The 24,751-nt window shown below is 33.2% G+C and overlaps 13 protein-coding genes and 2 non-coding genes across 15 annotated transcripts; 7 read left to right on the top strand and 8 right to left on the bottom strand.

Annotated features, from left to right (window-relative positions):
- Positions 1-1,498: 1,498 nt before the first annotated feature.
- Positions 1,499-2,838, bottom strand: PHYBLDRAFT_171138 (hypothetical protein; the record flags this gene model as incomplete). The annotated part of the gene is made up of 6 exons (XM_018436522.1): positions 1,499-1,577; positions 1,718-1,796; positions 1,861-1,917; positions 2,002-2,065; positions 2,244-2,303; positions 2,824-2,838. 6 exons carry the CDS (start codon positions 2,836-2,838, stop codon positions 1,499-1,501), a joined length of 354 nt encoding a protein of 117 aa, XP_018289120.1.
- Positions 2,839-4,172: 1,334 nt separating this feature from the next.
- On the top strand, positions 4,173-5,301 carry PHYBLDRAFT_148296 (hypothetical protein; the record flags this gene model as incomplete). Its single annotated transcript, XM_018432066.1, has 5 exons — positions 4,173-4,451; positions 4,510-4,560; positions 4,669-4,815; positions 4,887-5,042; positions 5,140-5,301. 5 exons carry the CDS (start codon positions 4,173-4,175, stop codon positions 5,299-5,301), a joined length of 795 nt encoding a protein of 264 aa, XP_018289119.1.
- Positions 5,302-5,438: 137 nt separating this feature from the next.
- Positions 5,439-6,395, bottom strand: PHYBLDRAFT_171136 (hypothetical protein; the record flags this gene model as incomplete). The annotated part of the gene is made up of 2 exons (XM_018436521.1): positions 5,439-5,701; positions 5,918-6,395. 2 exons carry the CDS (start codon positions 6,393-6,395, stop codon positions 5,439-5,441), a joined length of 741 nt encoding a protein of 246 aa, XP_018289118.1.
- A 375-nt stretch (positions 6,396-6,770) lies between these two features.
- PHYBLDRAFT_102250 (hypothetical protein) lies at positions 6,771-7,301 on the bottom strand (the record flags this gene model as incomplete). Its single annotated transcript, XM_018427695.1, has 1 exon — positions 6,771-7,301. A coding segment is annotated over one exon (531 nt), but the record flags the coding sequence as incomplete, so codon positions are not given.
- Positions 7,302-8,132: 831 nt separating this feature from the next.
- PHYBLDRAFT_148294 (hypothetical protein) lies at positions 8,133-8,601 on the bottom strand (the record flags this gene model as incomplete). Its single annotated transcript, XM_018432065.1, has 3 exons — positions 8,133-8,209; positions 8,321-8,359; positions 8,436-8,601. The coding sequence occupies 3 exons, from the start codon at positions 8,599-8,601 to the stop codon at positions 8,133-8,135; spliced, it is 282 nt and encodes a 93-aa protein (XP_018289116.1).
- Positions 8,602-10,531: 1,930 nt separating this feature from the next.
- PHYBLDRAFT_t183 lies at positions 10,532-10,604 on the top strand. Its single transcript has one exon. It is a non-coding gene; the product is annotated as a tRNA-Lys (tRNA).
- A 2,281-nt stretch (positions 10,605-12,885) lies between these two features.
- On the bottom strand, positions 12,886-12,958 carry PHYBLDRAFT_t182. Its single transcript has one exon. It is a non-coding gene; the product is annotated as a tRNA-Phe (tRNA).
- PHYBLDRAFT_148293 (hypothetical protein) lies at positions 12,929-13,282 on the bottom strand (the record flags this gene model as incomplete). The annotated part of the gene is made up of 2 exons (XM_018432064.1): positions 12,929-13,185; positions 13,270-13,282. The coding sequence occupies 2 exons, from the start codon at positions 13,280-13,282 to the stop codon at positions 12,929-12,931; spliced, it is 270 nt and encodes an 89-aa protein (XP_018289115.1).
- Positions 13,283-14,046: 764 nt separating this feature from the next.
- On the top strand, positions 14,047-15,132 carry PHYBLDRAFT_171134 (hypothetical protein; the record flags this gene model as incomplete). The annotated part of the gene is made up of 3 exons (XM_018436520.1): positions 14,047-14,151; positions 14,234-14,536; positions 14,971-15,132. The coding sequence occupies 3 exons, from the start codon at positions 14,047-14,049 to the stop codon at positions 15,130-15,132; spliced, it is 570 nt and encodes a 189-aa protein (XP_018289114.1).
- A 421-nt stretch (positions 15,133-15,553) lies between these two features.
- PHYBLDRAFT_72497 (hypothetical protein) lies at positions 15,554-16,387 on the top strand (the record flags this gene model as incomplete). The annotated part of the gene is made up of 4 exons (XM_018442663.1): positions 15,554-15,669; positions 15,729-15,742; positions 15,914-16,033; positions 16,077-16,387. 4 exons carry the CDS (start codon positions 15,554-15,556, stop codon positions 16,385-16,387), a joined length of 561 nt encoding a protein of 186 aa, XP_018289113.1.
- Positions 16,388-16,651: 264 nt separating this feature from the next.
- On the top strand, positions 16,652-17,110 carry PHYBLDRAFT_148290 (hypothetical protein; the record flags this gene model as incomplete). Its single annotated transcript, XM_018432063.1, has 2 exons — positions 16,652-16,814; positions 16,905-17,110. 2 exons carry the CDS (start codon positions 16,652-16,654, stop codon positions 17,108-17,110), a joined length of 369 nt encoding a protein of 122 aa, XP_018289112.1.
- Positions 17,111-17,524, top strand: PHYBLDRAFT_115016 (hypothetical protein; the record flags this gene model as incomplete). Its single annotated transcript, XM_018428431.1, has 1 exon — positions 17,111-17,524. A coding segment is annotated over one exon (414 nt), but the record flags the coding sequence as incomplete, so codon positions are not given.
- Positions 17,525-17,778: 254 nt separating this feature from the next.
- On the top strand, positions 17,779-18,540 carry PHYBLDRAFT_72499 (hypothetical protein; the record flags this gene model as incomplete). Its single annotated transcript, XM_018442664.1, has 1 exon — positions 17,779-18,540. The coding sequence occupies one exon, from the start codon at positions 17,779-17,781 to the stop codon at positions 18,538-18,540; it is 762 nt and encodes a 253-aa protein (XP_018289110.1).
- A 111-nt stretch (positions 18,541-18,651) lies between these two features.
- Positions 18,652-19,845, bottom strand: PHYBLDRAFT_148287 (hypothetical protein; the record flags this gene model as incomplete). Its single annotated transcript, XM_018432062.1, has 6 exons — positions 18,652-18,789; positions 18,864-18,954; positions 18,980-19,017; positions 19,089-19,400; positions 19,510-19,581; positions 19,645-19,845. The coding sequence occupies 6 exons, from the start codon at positions 19,843-19,845 to the stop codon at positions 18,652-18,654; spliced, it is 852 nt and encodes a 283-aa protein (XP_018289109.1).
- A 1,893-nt stretch (positions 19,846-21,738) lies between these two features.
- On the bottom strand, positions 21,739-23,140 carry PHYBLDRAFT_72501 (hypothetical protein; the record flags this gene model as incomplete). The annotated part of the gene is made up of 4 exons (XM_018442665.1): positions 21,739-21,827; positions 22,053-22,304; positions 22,409-22,547; positions 22,688-23,140. 4 exons carry the CDS (start codon positions 23,138-23,140, stop codon positions 21,739-21,741), a joined length of 933 nt encoding a protein of 310 aa, XP_018289108.1.
- Between the last annotated feature and the right edge of the window lie 1,611 nt (positions 23,141-24,751).

Below are 24,751 nucleotides of genomic sequence, written 5' to 3'. Positions count from 1 at the left end.
GTAACAGAAGATTCTTCTCCAGTATCAGGATGACAAGTAACAAGCAAATATAATATTTCAATATTGCATGAAGACAAAATAACTGGAAAATTCTCATAAGCATCATCTTAGATAGTGATTGAAATTCAAATGCAAAATGCTGTGCATTGTTCCTGTATGCAGAAAGATTGCCAGTAAAGATACAATAATTCTGTGATAGTAGCAACCTTAGTGCATTTGGACTTTTCAAATATTTTTTCAAATATTGGGTACTACATTGTCTTTGTCACACCAGATTGAATTGATCAAATTTTCAAGTCTGTCTATATATATCATTGGACATGTAATATGACTAAAATTACAAGCGGTAATATTAAATAATTTCATATCTTTTTGCTAATACTTTTTAAAGGCAGTTTAAAGCAAAACTTAGAAGAATATAATTGATTACAAATTTGAAAAAACACACTTCTTAGCAAGCAAAACTTGAAAAATAAAAGACCCATTTTTTCAAATTTCTCTTGTCTAGTTACACTTGATTTAAGGTTATAATTTGAACAAATAACTTAAATTTTCTTATAAAGAAATTCATTTAGTTTTTTCAAAAATGCACTAAGGTCACTAGTAACCTCTCACACATCCAAATATCCAGATACTTATTTTTATCAGGGTGAAACTTATACAGTAAATTCTTCATCTATATTTTTATTTAACACTTTTTAAATAACTTCTCTCTTATAGTATTATTCACACATCTTTCTCATTCTGTTATGGATGTCTTCATAATTGGGCTTTCGAATGTCTATACCCCACTCTTCAATTTGTTTCAAAACTGAAATTCTAGTACTTCTACAAGTGCTACCCCCTTTTAACTGATCTTCAATAATTTTGATGACCTCAGAAGGTAAAGGCAATGTTCTAATTTCAGAAGCGTCACCAGAAACATGGTTGGTATAATCGTTAGTCATACAAATTAAAACTACTTCAGGGTTGTTGACGTATTCACTGGAAAAATGACCTGACATACGTATGTGTAAAGGCATAGTTACTCAGGTGTCAAGACGGGGTTTAACATTGAGTCCAGATACATATCACTATGTAACAAGTTCGTCTTAGCACCATGTGCCATGACCAGTTATACACATGTGTGAGGTCAAATAAAAATGACGGGGATATAGTTCTTTAGCACTTTTGGTGTGTTAATCTGACTTGGGATATTGAAAAGAGTTTTTTGAAACCAAGGTTTTATTTTTATATGTTTTATATGGAGCTTTAAAGGTGGATAATATATTTATTTTCGATCTTGACACAGTAGTATAGTTCAACATTACACCTCTTCGTTATCTTTTATATTCAATTAAATTCAATACTTGACCAATTCTTTGGATTCTCAGCCATAGTATAGTTCAATCGTTTTTATTTTAATTTCAGAAATTGTTTTATTAGTAAAAGTTTATAATAGTATTTATTTGAAAAGAACAGAATGTTTCTAGAACTATAACAATCTTATAGTATTGATTTATTGAATATCCATTATTGCTTCTACTGGTCTGCTTGATACTGTTTGAATAGAATAATTATCTACAGAAAAGAAATACCTGAAAATATAAAAAGAAAGCAGACTGTTTGTTGAAATACAACAGTCTTTAAGAAGCATAGACAAATTATTAGCTATGTGTGCTAGGTACTATATTTAATGTAGTATGCTTTTACATTTTGTGTACACTTTTATACTTACATTGTAAATATTGGAAAAGAGCAAGCAAAAAATAGATGTCGATATTGATAATCCATGGCATTCCTTATGATATCTTTCACTATAAAAACAATGAAAAACATTAATTTTTGTGAATCGAATAAAATAATAAATAATTTACATACCAGTAGCAAGAATATATATTAACAGAGATAGATTGTCTTTGTAAACACTTGATAGAACTCTAGTGAAAAATAATAATATTTTATGTTAACACATTATAATATTAATATAACTAAAATAAAAAATAAAGTAGTGATCCTTACTATGTAATGTCATTTCCAGCTGTATAATGTAAGGGGAATCAAAGATGGGATCAACAGTATTCATCTATAATAAGACTTAATTTTAGTAAGATACATATTAAAATAATATATATATATACACTACCTTGATGTTTTTAACCAAATTCATTTGTAGCAGTTATTCTTGATGATCAAGTCTGTAATAAAAAAAACAAGTCAGAAGGATTTTTATAGATGTTAATTTCGCAAAATATAATATTGACCTTTGTTAATCTGGACAGCGATTGTGAAATGAATGCATTTAAATGAGAGCAAATGAGTATCTATTATGATAATAAAAGAATGTATTAATTTTTATTGTTTATAAAAAAGTATTTAATAAAGAAGTATGTTACCAAAAAAAAGCCACTAATATAATAATGACAAACGTTGGAAAAGAGGAAAAGAGCAGAAAAGAAGAAATAAAAAGACGTAAATTTTTTTTCCACATTTGAAACAAAATACCGAAAAGCTTATCCAATAAACGATAGCAAAAAAAACTGAAAAGAGGTGATCAATTGAGGCCAAAAAATATATCAAGGCCGATTTGCATCTCAGTGTTTCAAGAAGTTGTCTTTGAAGTGTTCCTGAAGCATCACTACTGTCTATAAATACTTAATATTTCTATTTGCAATTCAATGTCACTCACTCTTGATTATATCATCTCAACAAATCTATGTTGCAAATTTACTGTAATTTACATAACAAAATAGATGGATTATCTCTTACAAAAGAGAATAAAAAAGAAAAAGAACTGATATTAACAATTGAAAATACACCCGGCTTAGGGTGAAATTGACTTACTTCCAACTCCGCCATGACTTCTTTCTATGCAAGAAGACCATCCTCTATTTTCCTTTTATTTTAATTCTGTAATCTCTCTAATAAAACAAATCACAATGCCAAAGAACAATAAAGCTAAAACTACCAACTCATATTATAAGACAACAGATTTCGAAAAAGGGATGATTATTAGAAGATATAAAGAAGGATGTAGCTCCTATGAGATTTCACATGCAGAAGGCATACCCCAATCAACTGTTTATTATATAATTAAAAAATATGAGACAAAGAAGACGTGCACTGAGAAGGAGCATCCTGGGGTCTCTAAGAAGCTATCACCATGGGCAATTTGTTATTTGAAGTTCACCGCAAAAAAAAATAGACGCAACACATTAGCTACCATCACGCGCAGTGTTAAAGAGATGCATGACATCTCAATCAGTCAAGCAACAGTACGCAAATATCTGTACGATATGGACCTTCGCTCTTGTGTTGCTGTAGCCAAGCCTTACCTAGATGAAGCACATAAGAAGGCATGCTTGCAATGGGTTATGGAGCGAAAAAATTGGAATGATGAATGGACATCAGTAATTGGGAGTGATGAGTCCAGATTCACCCTTTTTCAGAAAGGTGGACAGCAATATGTTTGGCGCCAACCGCATGAGAAGTATGAAGATGACTGTCTGGTACCAGCAGTGCAAGGGTTGGGTGGTTCAGTATCAGTTTGGGGATGTATTTGGGCAGGAGGTGTTGGCCCACTAGTTATATTAGATGACTACATGACAAAAGAAATGTATGTCCAGACACTGAGGGACAACTATCTCCCATTTCTTGCTGCCCTTCCTGACAAGGACACCACCACCTACCTTCTCCAAGAAGACAATGCCAAACCACATAAGAGCAAGTTGGCGGAACAGTGGAAAAAAAGAAACGATGTGGCTATCTTACCATGGCCTGCAAAAAGTCCAGATCTCAATCCAATTGAGAATATGTGGAGCTACCTTGATAACAAGGTTAGAGATAGAAGACCCCAGCCTACTACGTTAAAAGAACTAGAAGTTGCTTTGTTGGAGGAGTGGGCAGAAATCACAGCAAGTACTTGTGTGAAGTTTTGTCTGAGCATTAAAGATCATATGATATTAGTTGGGAAGAAGTATGGAGGAGCTATTAACTATTAAACCTCTATCAATTTTTACTATAAATAAGCAACACATATTACAAAATCTTCCATTCATTTTTTGTCTTTAAGGATCATGTCTTTGAGAACTTATTTAACCTTAAAAAACAGAGGTGTACTTCTTTGATTTTAGTGGAGTTGGAAGTAAGTCAATTTTACCCTAAGCCAGGTGTATTATAATGTATTACAGATAATGCCTACCCCCAACCGCAGACTCGTTCCTTCTCTTGCTAGCACTGATGTCCAGTTGCTACAAGCTTTGAATGCGATGAAAGAAGAGAAGAAGGCCATGAAGGATAAGATCACATTGATGGATACAAGAATTGGTGTAGTGATCACCAGTAACGCAATCGCCATTAATGGCATTGATGCCTTGTCTGCCCTCACAGCACCTGCTCATGTACCCACTAGTGTTGCATCCACTTCTGCTGCCCTTCCCACCACCGAATCAAGTGATACTAACGCTGTATTTGTAAGTATAAAGATACAAAAGACACTTGCCGATCTTGTTGCTAATTAAAATATAATAGGGATACATTCATGGTTATATGTGGAACCCAAAGCTAAAATCAAGAGATCAGGTAGAAATCTAAGAGAATGCCATAAAACCAAAGTGGGCAGTTGATGTTCATTTTGATTGCTCTCCAAATAGAGAGTTAGTCAAACAACTCTTGTATTACTTGGAAAAGAAGTTTGCTGGCACTGATATGAGGACATGCAACCTTTGTAAGTGTATATACACAAACTTCTGTAGTAGACGTTGCCACCAAAGGGAACTTCCAGAAACAAGACGAGCCTTGAATACTAATTCAAGAAGATCTGGCTGTGAAACTGATGTAAACTATATTTTCAATTTATGCTAAATAATAACAATTAGAATATTAATTGTATTGTTTTTTTCCTTTAGAACTACACCTGCCGTTGCCTTGCTTATGATGTTAACAAGGCTGACATTGATCTCAAGATGGGTCGAAACTGCTCTGGTCTGATCCAAAAGTTGGTAATGTCTGAAGGCGAATCAGATGATGATATGTCCCCCTCTCAGCCAAGAAATAAGATTCGTGTTGCTCGCTCAAGTTGGAGAAGTGACAAGATAAAACCTAACAGTTTTCTTTTTTGAATGATGTCAGGCTGAATATTAATATATGTTTATTACTTAGCTTAACAAATTCATTACGGAGGTTGACTCGTTTGTTGTTAAGCAATTGGGTGCAAATTCCCACCAACTGCTTAAAGGAGTTTATGGTAGAACAGTGGAATCAACAGTCCCAATTGATTTAGATCTTGCTCTATCTCAATGGGCTCTTAAATATGGGTCATAAATAAAACTCATTTTTTGTCATTTTTTTCTTTTACTCTCAAAATTTCTTAACACATATGTATTGTTTGCAACATATATAATAAGACTACATTAGCTTATGTATTGAAATTTTCTATTAAAAAAGAAATATATTAAATATTAATTGTATTGTTTGTGTGGTAAAGCGTTGACAAGTATTTTCTTATTATTTGTGCTGGTTTTATAATCACATGTTGCAACAACTGATGATATTTGATGTACTGACAAGATACATTCAAAATCACACGCAATAAAATCTGCACTGCAGATGTCAACACTTTCCAACTCTCTTGAACGGTCATGCTCAATCTGGAACCACTTAACAAATGCAAACACGTGTTTATCTTGATAAACGACACGTGTTTGGAGCTCTGTGTTGTCTACTGGTGGAGTGAAAGAGTACAAGAACAGATACTAAATTTAGTCAGTGTATGCCAACCGATTATTGCCTTGACTTCCAAGGAACAGAGATTGAACAAATGAGCAGTGACCAGAAGTATATTTGCAGCCTTTATAAACCTGGCCAAGCAAATTGATTGATTTCAACTTTATGATTTGGTTGTTGACAAATGAGAACGAAGAGAAGGGATGCTAATAACCTTCAAGATTTGACATGCAGTATGTGACTTTATAGTAATCAAGCAAATAAGGATAGTTGGCATCACTCATTGCTGATGGGGATTCAATATGGAGAGGAAATGCAGATGGAGGAAGGGATTCATTGCCAAGGACTGGAAGAGAAGGGTTTGAGTATGCTTGGATGAAGGCTGATAGTCTGAACAGATGCTGAGGAAAAGTTATTGTATTTTTTGAAGTGGAGGGTTGAGCTGTGGCAGTAAGCTTGGCAAGAAGAGGAAGAAACGGTACTTGGCTTGGGTATGTGAGAGCAGCATGAACGAAATCACTTTTGCATGTATCTTGGATGAAACTATTCATGTATGTAACCTCAAAGGGATCTTTTCTGTTTGTATTCACGTTCTTTAGCAGACAATTATATTGCTCAAACCTGAAGAGCCAATATCTATATACTGGTCCAAAATCATGGATGGTCTCGCAAAGATGGAGATGTAAATGCATGTTATAGGTGAGAATAGTTGGAGTGTAAATACACTGCCACTCAGTACAGAATTCTTGAAGAAATTTATGGCTGTCATCAATGTCAGAGAACGTGATGCTTGGCTTTACTAATTGTCAGCAGGCATCAACAAAACTGATCCAATTTCTGAACATTTCAATTGGCAGGACAGCCTTCAACAAGATAGGCAAATACACTAGCACCCAGGACTTCCATTCATCAGCTTTCATGTATGGAAAGCCCTTTCCGATCTTCGATTTCAACACCACATAATCCATTGGCACCATCATTGTCTCTGCCATTGTTTGCATTGTAGCTAGCTTTCTATTGTCTATCAGTCCTTCTTTTATCCACCGCTCCATCATTCTCTTTGGTGTCCCCAGGAATAAATTATGCATGGGATTGATGATCGTTCCATATACTAGATCAAAGTATCCAAGGCGATGCAGCTGCGACCATCGAACACCATTTTCGATTTCCAACTGATGCCTTTCTGAGGGCGTACTGGCACTCTTCCACTCCTCAGCATGCAACCTGTTTTCCAGACCGCTACGGATTTTCCACATCGAATAGTCGAACTCACTGAAGTCGACCTGATTGGTGCTTGGTAACCTGGCAAACTGCCTCACACATCTGAGGCATGCACAAGTACTGTTGTGGGCGGTGAATCCACTGGTCTTCCTGACGGTGGGGATGTCACAGGCAACCATATGTAAAGCGGCATGTACATTAACACCGGCTGGGCACTCAAAGGTCGGGATGGTTATCCCCATAAACAACTGCAGCAATTCATTGACTATTGGCTTTAAATAGTGATTGATCTCTTTGGCCTTTGGCTCCTTAGGACCAGGCATCAAACCAACAAGGATGATATTTTCAGGCTTAAATCTTTTCTCACAAGGCAAGTTATTTATTGCAAGGTAGATAGCTCCAGTTGAATATGTAATGCCGTCAAATGGCTGGAACCAGTCAATGTTCATTGTTAGCATCAATGAACGAGGTTCATCCACAAACAATATGTCACTTTGGTCCTTTAGCTCCTTCTACATAGCATCATCATAGACGTTGCATAGTGTATCTACGACCTTAAGCTCTTTGTTCCATTGTCTGATTTTTTGCTCAAACCCAGAATCAAGAAAGAAAACTTGTAATGATCTCTGAATAGAGTTGTAGACGTATGATCGCTTGGCTACCATGGCACCAGAAGATAAAATCTTCATCAATTCGCAATTGCATGCTGATTGAGAACCATGCTTTTTGAAGTCACAATGAGTAGGGAGAGACACATCTTGTTTGTAAACCTTGTGGCAGTCTTCACATACAACAGACTTCTTGATACCATTGGGGTAATTGGAAAAACCAGTCATTTTTTGCAGGCCAATAAGACTTGTTGGTAATTGGAAATCTTCATTATATATCTTGAGTAACTGATTGATAAATTCAATCAATATGGCAGCACCTTTGTTAACAATATAATGCGAGATAAAAAGAATGGCAAAGGTAGCAATGAACCAATGGACAGGGTTTTCAGGCATGTTAGGAGCATCAAATGAGTCTATTTAAAATTAACAAAAATAAATTAGAACAAATTTTCTTTAGGTCTGTTTTTAAGAAAACAAAAGCATTTATGACTGACCTTTATTAACAAACTCTTCAACGTCTGTCTTGACACCTTCTTCTTCACCACTTCCAGAGTCAGAGTTCATGTCTCTTTCAATGTCAGAGTCATTGCCATTGACCTAGCTGATCTCATCTTCTACCGAGACATTATCAGCCATTGTGGCAGCATTCGAATCAGGTGAGTCGGCCTGATCGTCTTTTTTTTCAATGGATTCAGATTGACAGGTCGGGATATATACAAATATAGATTAGTTTAGCTTATTGTCTCTACTGGTTTTCAAATATTTTTTTTCTTTTCTTTTCTTACATTGAGTATCAACGTCTATCATTTGTTCTTCTTGCACAGCTATGTTTCATTAAAATTAAAAAAATAAAGAAGTTATTAGTCAATAATCAAAAAATAAACCCTAAATATAACATACTATTTGCCAATCTTTCAGTTGTATCCAGTCTCTCAATTCTCTCAAGCTCATCTTTTCTAATATGGTGCTCAATGGTTCTGCTTGTCACCAATGAGTATCCCTGTGAATTTCTGCTACATTGAGCACAAAGGCAGACAACATTACAGCGGTAGAGAATAGAAGGCATTTTATGTGTTTTGTTTGATGTGATTTATTAAGAATAAAAAGAAAAACAAGCATAAAATATACTTTATTTGCACCGACTTTATAGTAAAAAAAAGCATTATATTTTATGGTTATTTAATTGAATTCTTCTAACAAGTTCTTTTTTATATTATTAAATATAGAAAGAGACATGACAATTATGATATTATCAATTCATAGTCTTTATTCAAATGTTTTTAAGAATGTCTGTTGCGTGTAAAAGACATATATTTTTCTACTATGAGTTTATAAATAGATTATTGCGAGAGTAAATCCAGAAAATAGTAGGAATAAAAAAAAAGGTGGTAGTATGAGAATTATGATAGGTCTCTGTATGTGAATTTAGCCTTCTGTACCAGACTGATATTCTAAAATTCTGTTAGTCAATGAAACCAACTAAAACTACATCTTTGACCTGAACTTCAAAAAACATACTGAGTTGAAAAAAATCACTATTTCTCCACATGTGTTTACCAATCTGGCCACATTGTTAATTAGGGTGGTTTTTCCAGTGATTGCTTGATGAAAATAGTGACTTTGCAATAACAAAACTTAGTGTCTTTCCGAGCAAGATGAACATTTCTGTCTGATATATAAAATCCTGCTTGGTGACATTTTTTGTCTCTCCATACATCAATTCTCTTGCACAAAGTTTTCTACATTTATTCCACTTTGTTGAACAAAATGATTGAATGCAGTCAAGGCATTGCTCCCATTCACTTGTTTTTACTTTTACTACAACATCCAAATGAAGTATTTTTATTCTTTCTGTAGGTGAGTTGACTAAAGCATTCTGCACATTTGAAAGGTTGAATATAGTGTTGGACATTGGTGAGCTCGTATTATGATAGCATATGTAATTAAAATAAAGAGGAGAGAAAAAAAAATATAGCAAAAAAAAGTTTTAACAAAAGTCATCTTACAAAATCTCTATATGGAAAAGCCACATTTTTATAATTTAAAGCCCCTTGTGACATAAAAAAGTAGACTCCCCAAGTAATTTAAACTTGGCACGCAAGGAAATAAGTAAGTATTAATATAGTTAAAGCTTAGTTTAAATTTTTTTAATTCAGACTTTTTGACTTATGTAATGTTTGTATTTATAGTAAATGTTGACAGGTGATATGTTATTACGGTTTTCAAGACTTGAATGGGTTCATAGATATGAAATAACATCTTTTTTCCACAAGGGAGAAAAAGACAAAATCAAAAGAAAATGTAAAATTAAAGATAATAAAATCAATAAGAGAAAATTAAGAGAAAAACAGTACTATTGATCAATTTTAATATATTTGACTCAATATACTCAGATAATCAAACAAGTAAAATATCAACAGCATTAAATATTAAGAGAACTTGTTGTCAGAAAATAAGATGAAGAAAAATCAATGTTTATTAAAGATAAGTATTGTAATATTTATAGTTCTGCAATTGACTTGTTAAATAATTAAATAAATAAAATTATAAAAAAAATACGATAAAAGTTGTATAATCGATGATCTATTAAATGTGATTTGTTCTTTACTATCATTAAGTACAAATAAAATAAAATAATTATTAAGTCATAATCATGAAAATAATTATGCCTGTAAGAATATATAATAAAAATAATATTAATTTCAAGTTGATTTGTTCAGTTAAATATAGTGAGAAAATAAGATACAATATGTGGTTGCCTGAAGTTATTGTTGACAGGATGATGCCTTTTCGTTGTACTTATTGGTGTTTTGCTCTACAAATAGAAAAAATTGCTTTCTATTCAGCCTTGGCCGCCGTCAGAAAATCAAAAAAATAATAATAGAATATAATTTTCTAGAATTACAAAGAGTTCTGCAACATCACTGCACTGACGGACAACCGATATTTGTTTATCGTTGCTCATTTTTATTATTTTTCTTGTTAAAAGTAACAATGCCCGGCTAGCTCAATCGGTAGAGCGTGAGACTCTTAATCTCAAGGTTGGGGGTTCGACCCCCCCGTTGGGCTTTACTTTTTGTCCGATGTTATTTGTTTTGCCTGTTGTCATGCCCGAATTCTTGTCAGCCAATGAGAATGACAATTACACGGAATTCTCTTTTGAGAACGACAACTGAAGTGATTTCCTTTTGCTCACAAAAGAATTATAAAGCACATAGCTTAATAAAAGTAGAATAGAAACCGAAACAGACATTTATAATGACTGGGTAGGTCTAGAATACATATAAAAGAGAATGTTATTTCATTCAATAAAAGTTATCTATCTTTCTATCCTCTTTTTATTCTTTTATCTTTGTTTACAATTCCCAGTGGGTTTGACCAATTTTGGCTGTGTTATAGCATTGGAAGAACAACTCAGATCGAAAATGACACTGTCAAGTCTCAATCTAATATTTCTTTTCTGGCAATTGTAACAAAGTCGCAGAATTAATATCACTGGGGATCGTCAAGTTTATGAATAGTTTTTAGATAGAATCAAAGATATTTTTTATTAAATATATTTCTTGACTATTTATACAAAATGATAATTGATTTCTGGTTAAAAGAATAGCTATAATAATATGTCTTAGATACTTGTTGTACAATAATATCTTCTACAAGTATATTTATCATAAACATCTAAAACATATATGAAAGGCCAACTGGCAAAGTCAAGATCTTTTATCCTAAAAAGTCAACTCTTACTAGTTGCTTATAACTACCAATTTTGTTCACCAATATCAACTCTGACAGATTGGTTGACAAGAATTTGTTGTTTTTGATCTGGGTTGATTTTCCTTTTACTATAACAAAGTTAAAAGATTAAACCCACTGGAGATCAAGGAGTATATGTAAAAACAAAGATAGAATTAAAGATACTTTTTATTGATATGAATTGAATTTGTTGTGGTGGTTGAAGTTGAAGAAGTTTTTAAGAGGAAGAATTCAAGATTTGAAATTAGGAACGAAGATTCGTGAGAACTTGTGTAGGTTTTGTTTATTGAGAAAGATTTTGTATCAAAGTTTGACGAGGTTCCTACACTGAACTACTACTGCTATTTATATTGTTTTGGATTGGGAAAATTATATGACTGGGGTCAGGTAATCGATCCTATCTGAGCCTTAATCAGAGCAACGTGATCTTGGGATAATTAATGTATGATTAATTATATAAATGTGTGTAGTCCCAATGAAGTATTAACATCGAAAGTAAATGTGTTTATGAGTTATAATTATGCTTATAATAATCCACTGATGTATCCCATATTATAGTGATATCATCATATGAAATATAATCACTATCATGCATGCTAAACCTGTGTGTTAAATAATAAAGTAATCGGTAGACACCTTTGACTGGAATAGCTGAGGCCTTATATTATTTCCTTCAGACTTATTCTCAATTACAGCAGTAGTCAATACTCATTTACAACAGAATTGTCTTATATAATTTTCTAAACTAATACTGTGCATTATTCGCAGTAGCTATTATATTACATTTAAATAAAAAAATAGTCATTATACTGTGGTTAATGCTCAGGAAGATGTTGTTGAGCATTATTTTGATGAATCCATAAAATCTATAGTTAACTGCAGTACTTCTTTATGCGCAGTAATATCTTCCTGAGCATTAACTGCAGTATAATGACTATTTCTTTAATTAAATATAAATAATAACTACTGTGGATAATGCGCAGTATTAGTTTAGAAAACTATATAAGACAATTCAATTCATATTGTTGTATTCAACATAATCGTAGATTTAAATAGAGCACACAGACAATAAGACAAAGACATATTGAATAAGCAACCAGTATTAATTATACGTTATTTCTCACACTATCATTAAATAAAGAATATACTGATAACAAGGTCACGCACCTTAGTCAACATCACTAATCACTCAAACAAGAGCGTGGGTAATAACTTAACAATATATTATCTATGATATAAGAAAACAGACATCACATGATATACTCATATCATTATCCTAAATACACACGCAATGTCTATATAAACTCACATAGCAAACAGCAATAGAAGATCATCTCTCTTTTCATCAATAAACAAAGTCTCACCGTACTTCTCGTCTGCACTTTGTTTTTCTTTCTTTTCTAAAAATATAACACATATCAATAAAATGTATCTTTTATCTTCTCTTTGTTTTTACATATACTCCTTGATCCCCAGTGGGTTTGACCTTTTGACTTTGTTATAGTAAAAGGAAGACCATCCCAGATCAAGAACGACAAGATTTTACAAATTCATCAAAACAATGCCTGATAGTACAAAAAACGAGTCTTAAATTGTTTGCCACAAGTGTGGATTGAACACACGACCTTTAGATCTTCAGTCTAACGCTCTCCCAGCTGAGCTATTGCGGCTGCTCTAGAAATTGTCACGTGTGTTGTCAACAAAAACAAAGTTAGCCAGTTTCTGGTGATGGATACTGGACAGTGGATTCCTTTGGTGGTTTGGTCCGGCGGTGAGCCATGATGGGTGGTACCGGACTCATGGGCGTTGACGTCGATGGTGAGTCGACCAAGTGACGTGTCTCGAGGGACAAGAGTGGTCCCCCAAGGTTTCTTGGGAAATCCTACTCCCGATACCTCTTATACCCAAACACTCAAAATTTAATCTCGTTCCTTAAAATTAGAATACCCATCTGTATCATCACCTCAGAAACACCTGTCACCCACTAAAAACATTATGCCTCTTTCCTCTAATTTCATACACTTCTTTATTGCTGACATTTATTTACACTATTTTTTATTACATTTTATTAGATTCCATTATTATATTATTATTATATTTTTTACTTTATTTTACTACATTGTTATTATATTATTATTTTACTTCTATTCTACCTCACTATATTTTTACTTTACCTTTATTTTATTACTATATTTTTACTACACTTTTATTTTATTCTCTTTATATTTTTCTATTCCACTTTTACTATCAACACCAGTTACATGTAGTAAAAATTTTTAATTGACTTTCTTTTCTTGTCCTCAAAAAATTATTTTAACCAAATATTTTTGTTTATAAAAGGAACAAGCTTTTCAATCAATAAAATCATTATTCTATTCTTAATCTTATTTATTTTTGTCCATTATTATCATTATTTTTCATTCATACACAGTGTTCTTGTTCTTTGGAGTGTTGTCTGTCGATTTTGATTAATTTTGTTTCTCTGTTCCCCCTTTTCTGTCTTTCTCAAACTTTGTTGTTGTCATAATTTCTATTTTTTTATCTTCTTCCTATTTTTTTTTACCTGTCTGTCACCAATTCTTATCTGTCAAATTACCTATTCTTTTTTATTCTTATCGTATTCTTCTTTTTGTATTTTGTAATTCACATTATATTTATTTGTCAAGTGATACTGTTATAATTCATAACAAACAAACATGTCATGCATCAAATTGGAGGTTGTGCCAAGGAATTCTTTTTCAATTTTTAAACTTATCTTATGCAAACCATGCTGTACAATATGCCCTCTTCTTCTTCTCTTGCTTCCCTGGGAGAACATAAATCATCCAACATCTCCAAGTACCTCTTGGTTCCAGAAATCTTTGTCAGTGGCCAGAATGGCGAGTCTCTCTCCTGTTTGCTGCATATGGATCAACTAAAAAAAGATGTTGGTATGACTAACAAAGAAGCAATCCTGGTGGTGGGCCATCCATGAGGCCAAAGTCACGACGTGGAAAGTCTTCTCAGAGGAGTTTAAGAAGCAGTTTGCCTCCTGGCAGATGGAAAATGTCTGGTGGACTGAAATGGACGAAACCAGACAAGGCGCAGAACAAAGTGTTGGTGACGTGGCCCTCTGCCTGCAGGAACTCTTTGGCCTGGTTTCTTTGGCCAATGAGGCCCAGAAAATCCAGATTCTGTTGAAGGCTCACCATCCAGAGATTGCTTATGAGGTGGAGAAGTCTGGTCTTCCTCGCTCCTGGGACAAGTTGGTTTGACAAGCCGCCAAGGTAGAGGCGGTCAAAAAGAAATATTGTCTGTTGTAAATGAGTATTGACTACTGCTGTAATTGAGAATAAGTCTGAAGGAAATAACATAAGGCCTTAGCTATTCCAGTCAAAGGTGTCTACTGATTACTTTATTATTTAACACACAGATTTAGCATGCATGATAGTGATTATATTTCATATGATGATATCACCATAATATGGGATACATCAGTGGATTATTATAAGCATAATTATAACTCATAAACATATTTACTCTCGATGTTAATACTTCATTGGGGCTACACACATTTATATAATTAATTATACATTAATTATCCCAAGATCACGTTGCTCTGATTAAGGCTCAGATAGAATTGATTACCTGACCCCAGTCCTATAATTTTCCCGATTCAAAATAATATAAATAGCAGTAATAGTTCAGTGTAGAAACCTGGTCAAACTTTGATACAAAATCCTTTCTCAATAAACAAAACCTACACAAGTTCTCACAAATCTTCGTTCCTAATCTCAAATCTTCAATTCTTCCTCTTAAAAACTTCTTCAACTTCAACCACCACAACAAGATTTTTATTACATAAATTTTATTTTAAGTTTTTTAACAATATTGTATATTAAAGATATGCTCTATAGTTATTTACTATGAAAAATGACACTTATTTAAGATATGCAATAAAAATACACATATCTTTCTTTAAATGTATTTTCAAGACATCTCCAAGAATTTCCAAGAATTGCCAAAACATTTTCAAGATATGCCCAAGAGAATTCTAAGGCGTTTCCAAGGATAAATAGGCAAGTTAACACTTGACTATCATAGAAAGCCAAGAATTTTTGTTTATAGAGATCAAAGTCGATTATAGACACAAGCCATGAAATGATGGAAATTAAAGAGATATAAATACCACATTAAAAAGTATGTTTATGGAATATTTATACTTCTTTTATTATACAAAGTTCCAAAGCTTCAACCATGCCCAGAAACAACAACTGCCTTATTGAATGCAAGTGCTCTGTCTGCTCTTGCGCTGTCTGAGACTATATGTATATGTCTGCTCAGACATACCAAAGACATACAGAAAAAGATTGACAGGATTACATTCAGAGAATATTATCTTGTATGTAAAGAATACTTCTCTTCATTTTCAATTTTAATCTAATACACATTATATTATAGCAATTTCTACAGAAGTATATCATACAGAAAATGATATATACATGGATATTGAAATTGAAGTAAATGATGTTAAAGAATATCCAGATTAAAATTCTGGAGAGCATGTTGAAGATAAACCTATAAATTGTTTAAGACTATGCAATCAAATAGTATATCTAACTCTTTATATAATGATTCTCTCATAGAATTCTATGACTTACTTATTTCCACTGACAATAACATCTTTGCTGACCAAAGCAATGATGACAACAATAGCATTGATTTGGACCTCTTTGAAGAACTTGAAAAGTCTCAAGAATTTGATGGTCAGTAATAAAAAAATAAGCAAAATATACTGTATATTAATAGATTATCAAATAGATCACTACTATCTATTGAATATGCCAGAAGATCCAAATCTTGCCTTCATTGCTTCTTTTGTTGCCACATTTATATCAAAATATGTGGTAAATTCTGGTGGTGTCATACTGCTAAAGTTCATCAACGAGGTTCTGGTGCATTTTGGACAGTCCTTCCATCTTCCCTTGAGCTTGAGTGGTCTCAATTCCATGACAGGAATCGATTTGTTGACTAGAGGCTTGCATTGTTATGTTGCATGTAGTGAATGCAACAGTGTTTATCTTGAGTCCACGTCTGTCCCTCTGTATTGTGATGCTTGAAAGCTTTCTGGACCAGTTTGTGAAAACAATCTTTTCTTGAGAATCGCTGCCAGCTTGCAACGCCCAAGAAAATTGTATATATACAGCTCAGTTACAAAAATTTTGCATACTCTTTTCTGCTATTCTGGATTTGAGGAATTGATCAACCTTTGGAGATCTAGACAGCAAGTTCCAGGAACTCTATTTGATATCTATAATGATGCGAAATGGAATACTCTGAAAGATAACATGAATCAGCAGTTTGTATGTGATGAATGATCCATAATGCTTACTCTCAACATTGACTGGTTCCAACCTTTTAATGGGGTTACTTACTCTTGTGGCGCCATTTACCTCTCAATCAACAATCTTCCAAGAGAAGAGAGGTATAAGAAGGAGAACGTAATTCTTGCTGGCCTCATGCCAGGGCCTAAAGAAGCCAAGACAAGTGAGATAAATCACTACCTTCACCCCCTTGTTCCCGAACTTAAGACTTTGTATGACAGTGTAATGATGCCCATGGCTCAGTGTCCCTAAGGAGCTTGTGTTTGCACTGCTCTGTTTCTTGTTGCCTGTGATATTCCTGCTGCCCACAAGACATGTGGGTTTATATTACACACCAGTGTCAATGCATGCCATATATGCAACTGTAAGTTCACTCGCCTTCCCAACAACAGAGACATGCATTATTTAGGATTTGTCTTCTCTGACTGGGTGGCTCGAACTGAGCAAGAGAACCAGTGATTTGCTATTGCATGGAAAAATGCAAGGAATGACAACCAGCAAAGAATTATGGAAAGAGAGAATGATGTTCACTGGTCGGAACTCCATGAGCTTGTGTATTTCAACGCAGTAGAGTGCACTATAATAGATCCAATACATAACCTCTTCCTTGGGACCACCAAATACATCATGGAAAAGTGGATATCAACTGGTCTGATCTCTAATGCGCACCTCATAGCTATGCAAGACGATGCCGATAAGCTTCATGTTCTTATAGGCTATACATCTCTCAGAAAAAAGATAATCAAGGCATTTCCTTTCATGAAGGCTGACAAATGGAAGTCCTGGTGCCTTGTCTACTCTCCCACTGTTCTGTCTGGCCACCTTCTGCAAAAACATTTTGACAACTGGATGTGCTTTGTCAATGTCTGTTGATACCTAGCCATGCCAAGCTTGACATACAACAACCTTGCTGAGGCACATTTTTGCTTGGAGCTATTTGGAAGAAATTTACAGACTCTGTATGAAAAGCAACTCATTACTTCAAATATGCACCTACACCTACACATCAAAGAAATGGTTCTTAACTTTGGACCAGCATATGGTTATTGGCTGTTCAGCTTCAAGCATTTTAACAACATAGTTAAATCATATAAAACCAACAAAAAAACGGCTTTGAGGGCACACTCATGAAGAAATATCTCAAGGATACATCCAAAGCTGACTTAATCCGAGCAACTTTACCTATGATACAAAATAAGAAGCACAAGTTGTTACTACATGAACTCACCAATTCTGCCATCATCATCAATATGCCACCCACAAACACTGCCCACAATTTTAATCTAAGCAGCTTCCTTAATTCTATGAACAATACAGATCAAACCAAAGGGAATGAGCCATTATCTGAAGATTGTTATCTGCTCAAAATTGGCAACTATGAACCTATGAAAGAACAAGAATATGACCATTTCCTTGAGTTTTACCATTTAAGATATGAAAGCATATATCTACGAGGCTATCAGGAGGCAGTCATTAATTTACCATTTATAAACAACATAATTCAAAATATGCCATCTATAAATCTTCTTAGCCAGGTCTATAAAGCTGGATCTTTCATACAGGCATCATTCCAAAGAACTAGAACCAATGCAATCAAGACATATACTGGTCAAATACAACACATCTTTATAAATGACATCGTCGACCATACACCGTATAAGCCACTTTGCCACACTTTTGCCTATGTCAAGTGGTACATCCCTGCAGTCAAAAATGCAGCAAGAGTTGAGGGTGTCGTAATTGATGACTTTCGTTTTTTTACAGATGACTTTCATTGTATATTGCCCATTTATTGCATCTCATCATCTGTTGTCATTGGTGAATGTGTAAATGCAAAAAAAGTTGTCAGGATGGTTATTGTATCAATTCTTAGAAAAGTATATGCTTAATTCAAAAATAAATAATCTCATTAGCTATTGTAAATTTATGAAAAATCATCAAAAGAATGTTTGTAATTTAAAAATACCAAAAAAGTTTTATTTTTTAATTTTTTTGATTACCTACTCAGCCAGAGGGATTGTCGACATGGATGGCAGATCTATTTCCATGTCAACTTGGGTTTGTTTTGTAACCAACTTGGACTTATCCCCTAAGTTGTTACCACTCAATAAATCTACAGCTTCAAAGAGTTTTTGAAGCTATAGGATTGTTATAAATTATATAAGTAAAAGAAGTGCATTTTTAAAATAAAATCTCTTTTATATTTTATTACTTCATAACTTCTCCAGCTTGGTCGGAACACAGTCAAGTTATCTTTGTTGTCTGAATCCCCCTTGGAAACTACACCTTTCTGAAAGGCAAAGCTACAATCCGCGTTTCCAAACTTACTGTTGATAGCAGCTACGTGCCTTCTGGTGAGCAACAAGCTATATATACATATATATATATGTGAGAATGCTGTACAAAATCATACAGTATGTACAAAACGAATACTTACAACACCTGTTCTCTGATATCTTCTGCTTTTCTGTCTCTTTTTATTGCCTTCTTCCTCTGACTTTCTGGACTCTTTCTGCTGATTGCTAAAGTGTTTCTTCACTATATCTGTCATTTTCAACATTGATACATCACTGGTGAGTATGTTCCCTTGTCCTTGCAAGTAAGACAGCAGAGATATTATCAGTGCGTGGTTATAACTACTATGGAAACTGGAAGTCAAATCCCATTCAGGTCTGCTGTTATTCTCTGCTATTTTTTTAGGATCTGTGCCTTTCAACTTTGGATGGCAAATGTACCCTTTTATCATTCTCTATAAATTATCTTTAGATACATTTTGACATCTTTTTATTTCCATAGCTTACTGATACATCTGGAGATCTCATTCTATGCGCAAATTAACTATCAGAAGAGTTATGCACATTATTGGCTGGCATAGATCTTGCTGACAAAGTTCCATCTGCAATGATCTTGTTGATGACCTCCATGAAAGTCTAAATATCAGACATGTTATTTTCAATCCGCCTGATGGCTTCCTTAGTTGGACCCTCCAACACAATCTTGGACAAGCTGTTTATTCTGTTTTGCGGTGTAACCAGATGTTCACTAGTTGCCACTGGAGTCTGTTGTTCTCCTTGAACCTCCTGAGCATTGCTTGGTCTTGGAGCAATTGAGGCTGGTAGGACTGCAACATCTCGGCTGATTGAAGTGAAGAGAAAGTTGTTTGGAGAAATGTTTGATAAGTCAAAGTTAGACATGTGTATAAAGAGGCAAAGAAATGAAGATAAATCTTTTGCATATATATATCTACAGTTTATATTTTTTTATTACTTCTTTAAAGTTAAAGAGCTGAGAAGCTGAACATAGTTTAATTAAAAAGTCTTTGTTCTGAATAGTAATAATATTTATTAACTTTATTTTTTAATCCTAAAAATATTGAAAAATATGGCCTTTTTTGATTTTTTTTACAAGTGCATCCTTCTCACATTGAGTGACTTGTATTATTAATTATTTGAATCTTCTTCTGCCCACATTTTTTCTTATGAGAATTCTCTAGAAAACAATTTTTTTTCTCTTTTTATATATTTTCTTACACTATTTTGTAGTTGATAAATAGGACACTTACGCATCTTTTCATACACAATATTAAATACCAAGGTAAGAATGATATTCCCTTAAAGCTCTTTACTGACTATCATTTTCCTTTATTTTATTTTGTCATTTTCACTCTTTCTCATTAGCTCTATTCCTTTCTAAATCGAGTATGATGCTAAGTTTTTTTTATTGCTTCAATCTATCTTTTTTTCATTACTAATCTGTAAAAATACTTCTTTCAATATATTTTTTAGGCACACTCTTTATTTTAGTCAGCTAGCTATACAATTTGTAAGTTACGTAATGCATGTTTTTTGATATCTGTACTGATAAGAAAAGATATTTTAGAATCTTGACTATCTCAAAGTATTTATTGATATTACTTTGATTGAGTATATTACACTGTAAGTAATATTATATATCATATTCTATGCATTCATTAATTATTGTTGATGCTGCTCTTAAACAGTGCTTTTCTTCTTTCAATTTAGTATTCAATGTCTGGTTCAGGTATTAAATATAGCAATGATATTAAGCAAAAAATATCCATTGGGTTCAAAACGCGTAAAAGGAGAGAATACTGTGAAATCAAAATATTTATCTAGAAACCATTTTTTCTATCAAATAAACCAAAAATTGAAAAATTATATTGTTGTGGGGAGAAAATAAAGCAAAATATAATATAGACAAAAGAATTCGTGAGAACTTGTGTAGGTTGTTTATTTCAAAAGAAAAGTAAAGAATGATCAAATTCCCTCTTTCTACACAGAACTATCTACTGATATTTATATGTTTTTCTAATTTGTAATTCAGTGTGTGCTTAAGTAACCTTTATCACAATGAGTCATCTTCCAGGAGTATTGTTCTTCTGGAAAGATCCGGAAAGACCAATTGATATGATACTTCTCCAGTCAGATCAGTCCAAGAGTTTTGGTAAAGAAGAGCATTTATGCTATTGGTAATATTTTAGTATTCCGCCCCAGATACTTGGGTAATGTTTCATAATATTAAATAATTGTAGTTGTAGTCTCTCAATTAAGTATTTGTATAATAAAAGAAATATGTAGATGAAATATAATGCTGCCATATATATAATATATATGTATTTGTATATCCCATGTCATGGTGATAATAATAAATAATCAATTATGTGTATGATGATCTGTGTATTAGATAATATCATAAAGGGAGATCCGTTTGACTGGAATAGCTGAGGATATTATTTTATCCTTCAGTCTTACTCTCAGATTCAGCAGTAATCAATATTCATTCACAACATATATAATAAAATTGATTGTATAAAATACCAAATAAAAAGCCTGATTATAGTTGTGAGCCTGTTTTTCCACATGTTTCTCCACCTGTTTCCCCAAATTTTGAGATCTCTAGCCAATAGAAATCGAGTAAAATTTGGAGAACCTTTGATATAATTGGCTCACACAGAGTGACTTTATTTGGACTGACCATCCCATTTAAGAAATGATGACCAAACTTTAATGAGAATATATGCTAGACCTCTTTTGTATTTAAAGGGTGAATGAAAAATACCAGCTAATTTAGATAGCATGTAAATCTAAGTATTTCACCATGGTATAAGGCTTCTTTCCAAAGATACAACTTATGTTTCCATTTGGGGGGAACATCCCTTTAAACTGAGTGAAATTATTTTTTTCCCTCAATTCAACATATATTTCAACCCAGTAAAATTATATAATTTTTGCGGTGAAAGCAGATGTACAGCTGATGATTGATGTGATTATGACTGTTTCAGAGGTAGAGACTGGCTATATTATGTTTGTATTTGTGACAGAAGGTGGAGATAAGTAGAGAGATCGGTTTGTATATATTTTAAGCAAATACATATGCTTACAAGGTTTACATCTTTGCTGATAATGGAAGCAGCTGCAGGAAATAATCAAGTTTGGCTCTGCAATCTGAATAAAATATTTTGTATTTTCATTTACAAATGACCAAACTTGCCAATTTACATCTTCTGCAGTACCAGGAGCAACAATCAACATTTCTCTGTCATCATTGACTTTTTCAGCTTCTGTTTCACATATTTTTTGTTGTCTAGTAAAAAATCTCATTGCACCATTATTTGATATGACACGTCTATATTCTTAGGTAAGATAATACTTAGCATCATGTACTAAAACAAAAACAAGCTTATCAAATCTTTTGTTTCTAGATCTTTTCATGAAAACCGTTTTTAATTGATTGTACCAGAACTCGATATAGTTATTTGTGAGCATATGAGAGAATTATCATTCATGATATGCTCTACTTCAGATATTAAACTTTGCTTCTGTGCACCAGTTTTTCTCAAAGTAATCCAAGAAGCTTTCTTGATCGTCAAAGTCTTCTTTCAACTATATAATTTTATGATGAAACACGTCTATGTCTTCTTCATAAATAATCTCTTGCAGAGACTTCATCATCACACCACATAAAATTCGTGCCTCAGATGGTAAGGATCCAGGAATCTTCACACTGTCAGATAACTTTTGGTTCCATGCTTGGGTTACATGAAAGATGTAAAAATTGAATGGATGTTGCAGAAAAAGTTGTCTGAATGGCGTGAACTTCTGCTGCACAACAATCAATAGTAAATTGCTTTGGGTCAAAAAGCAAAAAAGATCTCTTCAAGAACTGCAGCCACTGCACAATGGGGCTTACACCTCGATCATTGGTTACCATAAAGGCAACAGGCCATCCTCTACCAATATCTTTATCACGCACCAAAAGGGTATAAAGAATCTCATTCACGTTGCTAGAGATTGCATGAGTAGCATCCAAACAGAAAGAAGTTGCGGTTTTTATTTTTTCTTGCTGAACGGGTGACATAAAACCATATGCAAAGGCTGATGGATCTGGAGAATATGAAGTAATTGCCTTACAGATGTTGAAGTTTAAGGTAGGAAGTTTGTTGTTCATCCAGATTAAGAAAGAAGTCATTTGGTCTTTGTCAAAATGATATAGCTTTTTATTGATCTATTACAGAAATATATTAAAGTAAATGCTATGATATATTATTTTTAAAGCTTACTTTGTTCATCAAATTCCAGATATCATAATAGTTAACTTTTCTTTCAGACTTTCTACCATATTGATCTACAGCTCTCAACATATCAATTATAATTTGACTAGCAGATTTTGACGACTGTTCTAATTGCTGAGCCAACTTGTGAAGATATTTCTTTGCAAGAGAAAGGGTGCAAATGTCACTACGCATATCACCAGAAGTATGCCCTGCATGATCTTTTGTAACAACAAATTCATAAAACTCGGGTGTCTTAAAGAATCCTTTCACACGAAGAAGAGCAGGACACTTGTTTTTCTTTGTTCACTTTTGAACCACACGCAAAGCTGCCTTAGATTCATAGGTTCCCCAACGATGACAGGAATACTCCTGAGAAAAACACAACTTAATACCAGTTGCTTTGGCTTCTTCAGCAGTAATGTTGGTGGGTTGCTTATTGGTGTTGCAAATGACCCACTTGACTGCACAAGCTTTCCCAATCTCTGTTAAACATTCTTTCCACTCAGATGTCTTTACTCTAATAATATTTTCTAATCTAAGTGTCATCACTACTGGAACAGAAGAGCATTCCAAGGCTTGGGAGATTGTTGCTAAAATGTAAATAATTTTGTTAGATTGAGTGTTGTTGATTGACATATTTGGTAAGAGTGTTTATTTTAATAAAACACGTAATTTAATGCATATAGAATATCTGTTTCACATAAACAATTCAAAAACAAAAAAAAGATTTGGCAGTTATTATTTTGGTTAGTATTTTATCATCTACTAGAAAATATAGACTTTCTATTTTTTCTTTTGATAAGATTGAATTGAACATAGCTTTGTAGCTTTTACAATCAGTACTTTTAAAGAATAGCTTTTATTAAAACAATTTTTTCTTATTTTTTTCTCTTACTCCCCTTTATTTTGAATACAATTATTATATCATAAATATGAGCTTTATAATGTCTAACACTATCTACAATCTGTTCAATGTGCAGAATGCATTTGCTAACTCACCTCTTAGAGAAATAAATGTGTTTCAATTAAATACAATAATACTAGTTAGAGATAGTGAATGTCAGGAATGTCATAATTTCATTCACAAACTCTGTTTAACTAAGTGGTTAAAGAAAAGAGATTTGTATATCTCAACTGATTTGTTGTTTTCAGAGACAAGATAGTATTATTATGGAGACAAATACAAAACAAAGCATACTTGCTGTTTAGCACAAAAGAATTCGAATTATTGTAAATGTTCTGCTCTTTTTCATATTAAGCAATATTTCAGCTCAGATGTTATTACTTTTTGCATGCTAACAGATTATACAAATCATGTTTCTGAAGACAAATCAGATCTTAGAACTTTGCCTTTCTCTTATAAAGCTATCAAAATGATTGAGCATCTTCTTAAAGAAGAAAGTCATTGTAAAAACACTAGAATTTCTGTTCTAAAGCCAAATGAGAAATAATGTGTGGGTGCTGGAAAGCTCAACTATGAAGATGTGTATAATAAAATGAGAAAGGTATGTAATTAAATATTAAGT

The sequence above is a fragment of the Phycomyces blakesleeanus genome (assembly GCF_001638985.1).
Source record: "Phycomyces blakesleeanus NRRL 1555(-) unplaced genomic scaffold PHYBLscaffold_17, whole genome shotgun sequence".
In the NCBI taxonomy this organism is placed as follows: Eukaryota; Fungi; Mucoromycota; class Mucoromycetes; order Mucorales; family Phycomycetaceae; genus Phycomyces; species Phycomyces blakesleeanus.
The sequence above is the reverse complement of the archived record's forward strand: the minus strand, read 5'-3'. Positions and strand labels throughout refer to the sequence as shown.